Source organism: Myotis daubentonii, chromosome X (genome assembly GCF_963259705.1).
Source record: "Myotis daubentonii chromosome X, mMyoDau2.1, whole genome shotgun sequence".
In the NCBI taxonomy this organism is placed as follows: domain Eukaryota; kingdom Metazoa; phylum Chordata; class Mammalia; order Chiroptera; family Vespertilionidae; genus Myotis; species Myotis daubentonii.
The window spans coordinates 13,609,974-13,623,726 of NC_081861.1; the positions used below are offsets into that span (position 1 = coordinate 13,609,974).

The 13,753-nt window shown below is 39.5% G+C and overlaps 1 protein-coding gene across 5 annotated transcripts in view; it reads right to left on the reverse strand.

The window, feature by feature from the left end:
• The window catches only part of MTM1 (myotubularin 1), a 110,341-nt gene that overhangs the window by 30,797 nt on the left and 65,791 nt on the right, over nucleotides 1-13,753 (reverse strand). For all 5 annotated transcript variants that reach the window (XM_059679009.1, XM_059679008.1, XM_059679007.1 and 2 more), the window contains 2 exons: nucleotides 2,633-2,716; nucleotides 311-460 (listed from right to left, as the gene is read on the reverse strand). In XM_059679009.1, the coding sequence (XP_059534992.1) occupies nucleotides 311-460; nucleotides 2,633-2,716 (234 nt within the window). The remainder of the gene's footprint in view (nucleotides 1-310; nucleotides 461-2,632; nucleotides 2,717-13,753) is intronic.

The window sequence follows — 13,753 nt, forward strand, 5'->3', positions numbered from 1 at the left end:
GATGAAAACCACAAAGACCCTGTCCTACCGTTTTTCCATCCATCTAGCCCTTGGTTTACATATGATAGCAGTATTTGTACCCTCATTTGAATAAGAATTACTAGTGTTCATTCCCCATCCTTTATTGTGAGCTCTTGGAAGGTAGGTGTTGTCTTTCTTATTTTCCCAATTAGCCCGTTCTGCACTCAAAAGGCACTTGACAATTACTTGTTGGATTGAAATCCTAGAGTGTTTCTCTGAATTACTTAACTATTGTTCTTATGGAATAAAAGGCACTCTGAAAAAACAACATCATTAATTGCATACTCACTGGAATTCGATTTCGGGATCTGAAAGTTGCAACTCTCTTGAGATCTTCATCTGTGGCACGAAATGGAACCACCAAGAGAGGGGGGTAAGTGTCACACAGTTCATAGCACTTATTAATAAAAGTTATTCTCCAGTGGTGATTGGGCAAGCCCTGTAGGAAAAAAGGAAGTCCAAGTAAGTACTGCATGACTTCATCTCTGCATTAGCCTTGGGTCTCCTTTCTTCATTCTAGCAGAATTTGCAAATGCATCTTTGACCACAGTGTAGTGATGGTCTACTGATTTATAATAAGGGAGCCAAATCAATAATCCAGACAACATAAGAACACAAGACAAACACTGGTGGTTTCCATAGTTCTAAACTGTCATTGGTAAATAAAGATTCTCTTGAATTTGAGATCTTCCTTTATTTCATGTCAAACTATTCTTTACTACTAGTACAATAAAGATAAATGCAAGGTCATTCCCCACCCATGTATCCCCCCCCCAACCTAGAAAAACTATATCATGTACTCTTACTCTGTGTCTAATTGAGGATAGAAAAGAGATCAGGCAACTCCCTCTCCCTACTCAAAACAGAGTAAATGTTTCAGCCTGCTCCAAAGTAGAAAGAGGTAAGTATATGAAGAAAGTTGCAGAGGGGAAGTAAATGAAAACCCCTCTTGGGGAGGCTCATTTCGCCACCTCCTAAGAGTTTTTTCAATCAAGTTGTTTGAGATTGGTGATCGCCATATAGGTTGTGTGAGAAATAGAGTAATTTGCAGTCTAAACAGTCTGCACAGGGAGATATGGAAGACACATCCCACCCTATCATCTACCCATAAAATTTTATCTAGTGTGGACAAGAGCCAGAGGTGGTGGAATATTCTCTCCCCATACTCACAAATACACAAATACACACACAAAAGTAAGCTATGTGGGTGCTTGGTTTGGGGACAGACATTGTACCTTTTCTTTAAGTCTGGTCCTATTGACCACGGACCAAACAGATGAGTCTGATGCTGAGTCCAATTAGAAAGTTATAAGTCCCATCAGAAAGTTATAAGAAAAAAAGATGGAATGAAATGGCAGTCTAGAACAAAATACCTTCAACAGTTCATATACGAGTATGCATGCAATCTTAAAAACAGGAACTGTTTTGTTTCGATCTAGAAGCTTTGACCTTAAAATGTCTTAATATTGTCAATAACACTCTTAAAATAAGACACAAATATTTTAATACATAACGCTACAGAGATCTCCAAACCATGCAAAATGTTTGAATGGTTCTTCTGCCTGAATAACCGCCCCAGAACAAAGGTCATTAAAATGAGAGGTATACACAGACTTTGAAAACAATAGTCTAAAGCTGATTTCTAGAAGCAAGAGCACATACTTCCTCATACATGTGTTCTAGAGATAAACTCCTACACCACCATTCTTGAGCATTGGATCTGCTTATGACTACACACCACTGATCAAGACTAAGTGGAAATCAACCCAGGTCCTTAGTAGTGGAGGTGGTGGCTAGACGGTTCTTCTCAAGTCTAGGGTTCTGCATTTTACTTTACCTTCACTGCCTTTGCATATAACACAACTGGGCTTGAATTGATTCTCAAAGGTAATTCAGCAAAATTTCCCCATTATTTTAAGAGCTTTTAGAATGATAATTATGAAAATTTCCATCACAAAACTCCTAGCTGTCCTATAGATTTGGTTATACCAGAGGTCAATTTGTGGCTCTTGTTACATAACATGCACAGGATCTTCTTCACAAACATGCCACAAGAGACCTTTGTCCCTGAACAGCCAACATTATTCCAAGCCTCTTGCCTTTATTACAGCAAATAAATATGCATGTAGGTTATGTTTACATAAGAAAGCAGTAAAGGAAAATTCTAATATACATTCATCAAAGCTTTCTGGGAAAAGAGATTATTATAGGAAAACAGTTCTGATTAATTTGAATCTATAAACCACAATATATATAATTGAACTCTGTCATTAATACTTAGGCTCCCAAATATACAAATATATAGCGACATCAACTCCTAAATAGGAAAATATAGAGGTTTGACTAATTTAGACTCCAAGTATTTGCTTCATTTCATGAACAATATATAACTGATATTCTTCATGTAAGGGAAGGGAACAGAACTTATCCAGCCAGCCTTCAATGCAGCTTCAATATGGCCATGGAATAAACAGAATACGCTATAATATACCACTGCCATTAAAAACATATTTGGCAAGGATGTTATTGATCCTCAAAGAGCATGCCTGGTGACATATTGTCACCATGCATGATTCGGATTCACTACATGCTACAGTACCTATTGGCTTACCTGCCTTCTGTATTCTTCAACTGGATTATAAACCATCCATCCATCCACGTTAAACTTTTCTTCATTTACAAATGCAAATATTGGCTAGAAAAGGCAAACAAAAAGAATTTAAACTTCAGTGTGAAGAAACAAATAATCTACTGATACTACATCCTTTGATTTTTCACCAGATTTGCTTAGCATAATATCACAGCCAAACCTGAAACTTCCAACAAATAAAAACAGTGAAAAAAATCAGACTAAACTTATACTACCTTTTATTTTCAGTAATCACTTTTGAGACCTCAATTTTTATGGCCATGGGCATCTCTTTTAATTATTATTTTTAAGTGATGTTCCACAAAAATCAGATTTTCAGACCAAAAAAAAATGCCTACTAATTTTAAATAGTATTAGAAATAAATCAGATAAAAAGCCACTGAAAGAGTGAAAGGAAATTCAGGAATGATTATTAAAAAGTGCAACCAGCTCAAAGGGGAACAATGACATGTTTATCTAATTTTTAAAAGGCAGGACATTACGAAACTTCTTAATGAACTGTTCTCTGTGAATTTAGAATCAAAGCCCTGATGTCTGTGAAATACCAGGATTCAGATCGCTCATTTCTTCTCTACTTATGCTCTCTTGAGGAGTCCATATTGATGAGTTTCATGGCTTCGAATACCATCCACACCCTAAGTAATTCCTAAATATCTATCACTCTCCAGCCACTACTCTGATTCCCAGACTTAGCTATCCAGGTGCCCACTCTACAACTCCAGACTGCCTAAAAGGCTTCTGGAAGACTTTGGGTTAACATATCCTGTTCCTCCCACAGCCTCCCCATTTCAGCAGATGACAGCTCCATCCTTCTAGTTGATTGAGCCCAAAACCTTGTTAGCCTCATCAACTCATTGTTAACCACCCTGGTTTCAACCTCCACCATTGTCCACATGGATCATTATAATAACCTCCTAACTTATCCCTTGCTTTAATCTTTACTTCTAAAGTCAGAGTAAGAGTTGGCTTTAAGTCTTGCTTGGAGTTAAAGTGGGAGCCCTTCCAATGGCCTATGTGGCTGTCCACCACCTGGCGACATCCCCTGACATGTCTTTGCATTCCCCCTTGCTCACTCCACTCTAGCCACATTGGCCTCCAGTGTTGCCCCTGTAAAGCATCAGGCATTTACCAACCTCTGGGCCTTTGCGCCTGCCGCTCCAGCTGCCTGAAATCCTTTATCTTCATGGGTTCCCCTACTTTTTTCACATCTCTGTTCAAATGTAACCTTAATCAATGAGACTCTCTGACACCCTGTAGAAAACAAACATGCTACCTCTACAACTGCACCCCTGTTGTTTCCCCCTATCCCTTATGATGATTTGACATATTATCTTTACTTGTTTATTTCTTTATTTTTGGACCTCTACTGTTCCCTCCCCTAGACCATGGGTTCCATGAAGGTAGACACTTGTATTCACATCCTGTATCCATAGTAGGCAGAATACATATTTATTGACCAAATGAAAATGTGAAGCCTTATACAGCCCCTGAACAACTATGTTCTCTAAGGGAACCGAGTCTGGGCACTTTTCCTCCAGGTATCTTCCTTCCCACCCATTTTGTGTTATCAGCCTACAACTTTGAATGCAAACAATCCCTCCCATACATTACAGAGAATTTCTGGAAAAGCATCACTTAGCAGCAACAATTTTCTGTATTTAAGTGGCATAAGGTTTGAAATGAAAACTAGTTAAGAACATTCTCTCCAGACTGTCTTCTTGAAATTTCCAAAGCACATGGCACCCTCAGCAGGTCTCAACTTGGGCAGTGCTAGGCCTAAGTGCTAAGTATTCTGTGATAGATAGCATGTCAGAAACACATTAGTAATGGCGCTGATCTAGCTAAGCAATTCTTTGAGGCATTACCTTAACATTGAATCCACAGCAATACTTAATTATTCAGTACCACTGGGAAAAACAAATGAAAAACAAGAAAGAGGGACTTTTGGTGAAAAGAGCACTAAAATGTATAGTGAACTTCTTTATCAAAAACAGAATCTATAGAACGTATATAAGCATTTACTTTGTGACAACTGAGCACCAGATACTACACTGATCAGGACGTGGCACAGGTAAATACTCAATATTGCTGTTGACATACTGTGGATGGTAGATGGTTGGAGACATATGGCTATACTGTCACTCACTTCAGAAGAAAACCTAGGATATGCTTTCTTGAAATAAGTTCCTGATCTCAACATGGTTTTGTTAGTTTTTTTTGTTTGTTTGTTTTTAGTTATTTGCATCTTCCCATAAAGCTCAAGTGAATACAATGGACTTTTAAAAACAAAGAATAAAACTGCTAACTCAAAGGGAAGATAAAGCTTTCTCTCTAGAAAAATCATCATGCGTATTAATGCAATCCATTTTGACCTGTCAGCAGCATTTTCAATGTAAATTTCTATTTCTCAATCACTAATAATAAAACAATTCCCTTTTTTCTTCAAATATGCTCTTTTATCTTACATCAAAATCACTGGTAAGTGTAATAAGTTTACCAGACTGTTACTATTAGAAGATAAAGGCTATAGATTCCAAACAAAAATTATCTCCACATTTTCTTTAATATGTTTGATTTAATAGAACTCTGAATACAAGTGATATTTTAAAAATCGTCATTAATATGAGAATGCTACAATGTCCTCATGTTAGCAACATATCAGGTAGCCTTTCTCATGAAATTGTTCTAGAATGACACTTCCCATTCTGAGTGACATCCAGATAGATAGGATGAGTCAAAGAACTGGCATCCTTTACCCCTGAAACATGACTATGAGAACTCTATGATGGAAACAGCTCCTAAGCCAATTCTGATGCTAAGAGCCAGACTTAGACCTCAAATATTTCAGGAAAATTCCATATATTTCTTGTCATGAAATACACAGCAACACATCTAATATTGAAGTGGAGCTTCTGGTGGAAAAGTCCAAGTGCTTAAACCAATATTCTAACCATCCAAATAAATTAACTTACAAATACAAGAAAAACATATTTTTAAAAAGCATTACTTGTTCACATTGTATTTTTCTTTCAAAACTAAGTTGTTCATAAATTACTTGGCTCCACTCAAGCAATCTAAAAGGAGCACAATTTTAAAAAGTTGAACATACCAGAACTTACTTCCCAGATATTTTAATTTTTACATTTTCTCTCTTAAAGATTCAGATAAGAGAATAAAGCAAGAATTTAAAAACACAAGCTCGCGAGAACCAAGATGGCGGCATAGGTTAACGCCGGAGTTTGCTGCTTTGAACAACTACTTCAAAAGTGAAACCAAAAAGCGGAAGGGACATCACCCAGAACCACAGGAACGCTGGCTGAGTGGAAGTCCTACAACTAGGAGGAAAGAGAAACGCATACGGACACTCAGAGGAGGCGCAGTGCTGAAGTCAAATTCTGAGGTGCGGAGTGCGCGGAGCGGGCTGGCGGCGGAGGGCGCGGTTGTTGTTTTCAATCGGGAGGGAGTCGCAGACTCTGAGCACCAGATCCGGGCGAGTCTTTAGGGACCCAGACTCAAACGGGAGAAGCGGGACTGCCTGGCTTCGGTCAGAGCGAGTGCAGCTTTCTCTCCGAGCTTTGCAGCGGGTGCTGGGACTCAGAGAGGCAGAGCCCCTTGGGACAGGACTGAGAGCCGCCATAACTGCTCTCTCCGGCCCACCCTGTTGATCCTGTGCGACCCGCCCCGCCCAAGCCCTGCACAGAGGCATTTGCTGGATAGCCTCAGGCAAAGGCATTTGCCGGATAGCCTCAAGCAAAGGCTAGATTAGCACCTCCCTAGAGGACAGAAGTTCTCTCACTGCTGACACAGCTGATCCTCATAGCCACTTGGCCTGGAGGTCAAACCCTCCCTGGAATTAGCTACAACAATCAAGATTTATCTATAAGACTGCGAACAAAGACCACTAGGGGGTGCACCAAGGAAGCATAACAAAATGCGGAGACAAAGAAACGGGACAAAATTGTCAATGGAAGAAATAGAGTTCAGAACCACACTTTTAAGGTCTCTCAAGAACTGTTTAGAAGCTGCCGATAAACTTAATGAGATCTACACGAAAACTAATAAGACCCTCGATCTTATATTGGGGAACCAACTAGAAATTAAGCACACACAGACTGAAATAACGAATATTATACAGACACCCGACAGCAGACCAGAGGAGCGCAAGAATCAAGTCAATGATTTGAAATGCGAGGAAGCAAAAAACATCCAACCGGAAAAGCAAAATGAAAAAAGAATCCAAAAATGCGAGGATAGTGTAAGGAGCCTCTGGGACAGCTTCAAGCGTACCAACATCAGAATTATAGGGGTGCCAGAAGATGAGAGAGAGCAAGATATTGAAAACCTATTTGAAGAAATAATGACAGAAAACTTCCCCCACCTGGTGAAAGAAATGGACTTACAGGTCCAAGAAGCTCGGAGAACCCCAAACAAAAGGAATCCAAAGAGGACCACACCAAGACACATCATCATTAAAATGCCAAGAGCAAAAGACAAAGAGAGAATCTTAAAAGCAGCAAGAGAAAGAAACCGAGTTACCTACAAGGGAATACCCATACGACTGTCAGCTGATTTCTCAACAGAAACTTTGCAGGCCAGAAGGGAATGGCAAGAAATATTCAAAGTGATGAATACCAAGAACCTACAACCAAGATTACTTTATCCAGCAAAGCTATCATTCAGAATTGAAGGTCAGATAAAGAGCTTCACAGATAAGGAAAAGCTAAAGGAGTTCATCACCACCAAACCAGGATTATATGAAATGCTGAAAGGTATCCTTTAAGAAGAGGAAGAGGAAGAAAAAGGTAAAGATACAAATTATGAACAACAAATATGCATCTATCAACAAGTGAATCTAAGAATCAAGTGAATAAATAATCTGATGAACAGAATGAACTGTTGATTATAATAGAATCAAGGACATAGAAAGGGAATGGACTGACTATTCTTGGGGGGGAAAGGGGTGTGGGAGATGTGGGAAGAGACTGGACAAAAATCGTGCACCTATGGATGAGGACAGTGGGTGGGGAGTGAGGGCGGAGGGTGGGGCGGGAACTGGGAGGAGGGGAGTTATGGGGGGAAAAAAAAGGAACAAATGTAATAATCTGAACAATAAAGATTTAATTAAAAAAAAATAAAATAAAAACACAAGCTCTCAAATAGAGTAACAAAAATGTGAATTATTTAAAAAGAAATAAAAACTACTGGCCATTAAAGCAAGAATAACAAATCCCAAAATTCCCTACAAGTGGTAACTTGTTATAAGTCTAATTAAAGTTCCTGTCTGAAAACTGTTAAAACCTAAAAGAATGGATTACATGTCAAGGTTTTTAACTGTGTCTTTTTCTTCCTCTTACAGATAATACATTTGTAAGGCTTTGAGTCTTTTAGTGCTTTATTAGCAGATCGATATTATCCCTAACTAACCTTGGGTGAGTTTGGAGCCTTTCTTTGGGAAATCAAAGTCCCATGGACAGAACCAGTTCTAGAAGACTGGTAATGAAGTCCACTCCATGAACCCAACCAATACCAGTTTCATTTCATGGCCTATTGACAACTCAGAAATGGTTCAGTCCCAGCTTTAGCAAAACCTCAGAGCAGAGAAGTGTTTTGCCGAATGTCAGCTTCCAGTTGGTGCTTCAGGAAGGCCTCGTGGCTTTCTTCTAGGGCAGTGATGGCGAACCTTTTGAGCTCAGCGTGTCAGCATTTTGAAAAACCCTAACGTAACTCTGGTGCCGTGTTACATATAGAAATTTTTTGATATTTGCAACCATAGTAAAACAAAGATTTATATTTTTGATATTTATTTTATATATTTAAATGCCATTTAATAAAGAAAAATCAACCAAAAAAATGAGTTCGCGTGTTACCGCTGACACACGTGTCATAGGTTCACCATCACTGTTCTAGGGCCTGGTCCCTCACCTGGGCTCTGCCTCAGGATCACGGGTGGGAGCAGTTTCCTAAGGTGCCAGTCAATGCTTGTGCCCCACCTCATCCCCTCTAAACCAAAATCTCTAGGGGGTGATCGCCCTGACCCTGAAGGATCACATGGAATACAAGGTATTACGGGGGGGGGGGTGCTTTACTTTTCTAAAAAAAGTTATTTGAGCCCAGCTGGCATGGCTCAGTGTTTGAGCATCAACCTATAAACAAGTAGGTCATGGTTCGATTCCCAGTCAGGGCACATTGCTTGTATTACAGGCTCGATCCCTAGGGTGGGGCATGCAGGAGGCAGCCAAGCAATGATTCTCTCTCATCAGTAATGTTTCTACCTCCTCTTCCTTCTCCCTTCCTCTCTGAAATCAATAAAAATATGTTTTTTAAAATAGTTATTTGAAATAATTATAAATTTACAAGAATTTGAAAAGAAATGTACAGGGAAGTCCTAGGCACCCTTCATGCAACCTCCCCAAAATGAACATCTTACATAACTAGAGCACAATATCTAAATCAGGAAACTGACATCAGAAAACGTATAGTCTCAAGTGCTTACCCCTAGCTTCAAGTGAATGGGTCTTCCTTTATTTAGTTCTATATTAGTATTTGGGCATTTAACCAATTCAGATTCCTTCTAGTCAAAAGATACCATGCATGGAGACTTAAAACAAAACAAAACCACGACAATCATGTGCATTTTTTCCAGTATTAAAAATAGCACAATGTAACATTTGAAAAATGTTAAAGGACAAAGTTGAGATAAATCTCCAATTTCAACCCAGGAATAAAAACAGCTCTGACAAAGAGAATGTAACTTGTCATTTTAATTTAGCTACATTTATCACCGTTGTGTCTTGTGTGTGTGTGTGTGGGGGGGGTCTGAAATAACAACAGATTTTGGCTTTCACTTAATGAGCCATTATTTTAAATAAAGATGTACCAACTTGCTTAAAGCACATCTAGATTTGATTTAGTTTTATTGAGTAGAATCTACATATGATAAGCAATTCATGAGTGCCCTTCATTGAGGAGGGAGGGGCTGTCTGTCACTAAATTAGGATTCCTAGGGCTCATGAAGCCCCCTCCCAGACAGCCTCTTCCCCCAAACACTTGTGATGTGGTGTCTCAGAACTGGATGTTTGACAGTCAGCAACTATCTTGGCAATATCTTCAGATTCAAATCCATGAAGGCATAGCCTCTGCTATTTCCAGTCCTTTTACTTCTGGAAAGCCTGAATTTCTTAACAGTGCCAAACTGGGAGAAATATGCTTGGATCCGGGTTTCGTAAAGTGCCGGAGGTAGGTGGCCCACATAAATTACTCCAGGAGTAAGTTGCTTCTGTTTCTTAGTTGCACTCGGGCGGGCCTGAGCCATCTCCTTGTGAAACTTGGCGTCCTCTTGCAGGTTCAGGGACAGGAGCAGCTGGATTGGGCCTGCGAAGACCGCCATGCTGACAGAGTCCGAGCCGCAGAGCTCCAGAGCAGACCCTTTTTATGCAGCAAATAAACAGCAACTCTGAATATCTGGCCTTAAAAATTCAGGGGACCACTCACTAACTACTTCTCTCCTGATTGAATTTTGCAATCTTTGAACAGGAATTTAAATGAGAATTTTTTTCTAATTTGATTTCTGAAATTGAAGACATCTGTCTTTATAGAAAGCTTCAATCTACCATGTAAGGGTGTAGCAAGGTAAAAATTACCTCATTTTCATCTTTTACATTATACTTGAAAAATAAGACTCTCTTTATATAAGGAAAAAAAGCTTTCATTAAAGTTGAAGGGAAATACCAAAAATTTTAAGGAAGAATCATAGGAGGTACTAAAACTTAATAAAGATTATATTTCCAAGTAACATCTTCATGCTAGTGATTTCAGCCTATTTCACATGACTTGACTCAATAAGTTAATTCATATAAGTGCATAAAAAGTAATTATACCCCCAAAACGAACAAAAGTCTCATAGGTCAAACTCAACTAACACATAAATTACCATTTATACTTTGTTTGCATAAATAATTATCCTCGTCCTATTTCTACCACTTTCCCTGGGGAAAATGGTTTAATATTCCTGGGTCACTACTACCTTCATACATATATATAGATATTCATTTATTCAGGAAAGGGCCACAAAAGTACATTTGAAATGTCATTTGAAACCATTTTGGAAAAATAGCATTCCTTACCACCTATCACAATCATAATCATTTAAGGCTGACATTTCTCAGGGTTTGCCAATGTACCTCTCTCTTTTCACTCTAATTTTCTCTCCAGATAATTCTGGCCACATTTATGAAAATGCCAATGATCTCATCCAGGCCTGCCAAATGGGGCTCTCCCCAAGCCAGAGCTCCACATCTTTGTAGATACCTGCCTCCTACATATCCATATCTATAATTAGTTGTCTCCTAGATGGATATGTGACAGCATATCCAAAATGGAACTCGCCACCTCTTCCTCTTTTGGTACTCTCCTTCCATATTCCGCATCTCAACCACTGGCCCCACCATCAACCTGGTTATCAAGGTTGGAATCTTCCCTATAATCCCATTCCCTTCAGTGCTTTCAAATGACTTCAATCAACAAATTCTACTGATTGTACCTTCTAGATCTTTCTCAACTCTATTCTCTTCTGTCCCTTTCCATTGCCCCATTTCAAGTCCTAATCATCACACACTTAGGTGACTAACAACCATCTTCAAAAATATTCTGCCCCTTTCTATCCACTCTGCATGCTGCATCCCATGTAATGTTTTTGAAATAGAAATCAAATCATGTCACTTTTCTGCTTAAAACATGGTAATGGCTCCCTACACCTTCAGATAAAAATCAAAATTTCTTGGTGTGGCATTTTAGGTTCTGCAAGTTTTGACCCAGCCTTCCATTCCAGCACCATCTCTTTTTGCTACACCTACATGCACACCAACCCCAGACACCAACCTATATGCAGGTCTAGCCTGTGTCTGGCCTCTTTGCATTTACACATACTGTTTCTGCAGTTTGCTATGTTCATTTTTTTTTCCTGGCTTATCCTCCTACTCATCTTTCAGAATTTGCCTCCTCCAGGAAGCCTTCCTCAACACCAACCGTACTTTTTGTTCCCCTGACACCCTGTGTGTATGAATCTATGTTGTACACATCTGTCTGCCCATGTCACCTAGGAAAACTGTGTTCCTTGGGGACATGGAGTATCAGCTCCCCAGGCCTACCTAAATATGCAGAGGAATTTATTATGTGACAAAGGTGGTATTTTAAATCAGTGAATTAGTCAATAAATGATATGACAACAGGGTACAAAAGAGTTGGATCCATACCTCACGCAGTAACCCCAAGTAAATTCCAAGTTGATCAAACATTTATATTTTAAATAAAATGAAAGTATTAGAGGAATTCTTTGATAACTCTGAGTGAGGAAGACCTTCCTAACTTGGATGTAAAACTCAGAAGCTATAAAAGAAAGTGTTCAGGCAAGAGTTAACCTAGCAGGTCTGAGATTGCTCTCCTTAAGTCCTGCTTGCTGGTTGACCCTTGGCTGGCATCTGCAAACCTGGGTTTTGGGAGAGTTCTCACCATTCCTTAACTGCTAAGAGTGGTTTATTGTACCTGAACTGTATTTTATGCTGAACCCCTGCTTTCTTTCTGAGAGTCTGAATTTTTGGTATGCCCTAGGCAGAGGGTGCCTACGTGAACAGCCCCCAATGAAAACCCTAGGTACTGAGTATTGTCACAACTCATTGCTCAGGTAATTAAGTGTATCCTGTGAGATTCCACTGGGAGAGGACTCTGGAAGCTCAGGCCTGGTTCCCCTCAGACTTCACCCCTTGTAACTTTTCCCTTGCTACAATAAATCACACTTGTGAATATGACTACATGTTGAGTCCTATGAGTTCTAGGAATCACTGAACCTGGGGATTAGGGGACCAACATATGATTTTGGGGGAGTGAACACAAACATTCATTCTATAACAATACCTATTTATACTTCCTGAATTTTCCATCATAGGCATACATTAACTATTTTAAAAAATTTAAAGTAAATGCTTATTGAATAAATGCCCTTTATAGACAGCAGAATATTCTTATTGATACATTGGTTGCTGCTGGTTCCCATTCATTCACTCTACTGACATTAGTATATTCATTCAACAAACACTAAGGACTTACTATAAATAAGTTATCACTGGAGAAAATGACGAGTGAGACACAGCCACTGTCTTTAAGGCATAAGAAATTCTTCAAAGGAGAGCGATGAAGATGGAATAACTATTGATCATGTAAGGAGGAAAGTGGTAAATGCCCTGAGCAGTATAGATAAAGCCCTACAGGCTCTAGAGAAGGCCAAGTTTACTTCTTACACAGATGTGCCTGGAGTGATATTTATGGCATATGTGCTACCCTGGAAGGATAAGGTAACTTTGGACATGATAACAATGATGATGACAAAAAGGCATAAATGGGAGCCAGACTCAGACACTATATGTGGCCATCAGCAAACACTTCATTCGCTTCACCAGAGTATAGGAGGGGTAGAAAAAATGGAGACTGTTCAGAGGTGGGGCCACACTGTGAAGGAGACAGAGGTTTGCATTTACACTGACAGTGAGGCAGGAACCACTGATGTTTCAGGGGCAAGGGAATGAGACCATTAGAGCTGCATCCTGGAGAGATTAGTCTGACAGAAGGCATGTGTGGGGTGGATTAGAGAAGAGATAGAACTGAGATCGGAAAACGAATTAAAGCACTATTCCAACAGCTTAGGAGATGAAAGAGGAAAATCTGAACTAAGTCTGGGGAGGAAGAATTCCCCAGATATTGTTAAGGAAAAGGGAGATCTTCCAAAGACCTTGATTTTGGAGGATGAGGAGCAAGAGGAAGTGGGGAAAGGAGGAGATAGCATCCAAGAAACTGGGACCAGGGGAGTAGGTTTGGGGGAAAGATGAGAGGATAATTTAATCAAACATTTAGCTGAAGTTATATAGCAGTTAAAGGGAAATGTAAAGTTATGAATTGGAAAGTCATGCTCAGAAAGGCAAAGCTGAAAGACAGGAAAATGAGAAAGATTGCCAAAGGGGTATAAAGGACAAGAAGGAGGGGAAGAATGGACTTTTATAGAGAACCCACGGACAGCAGAAGGAAGCAAAGGAA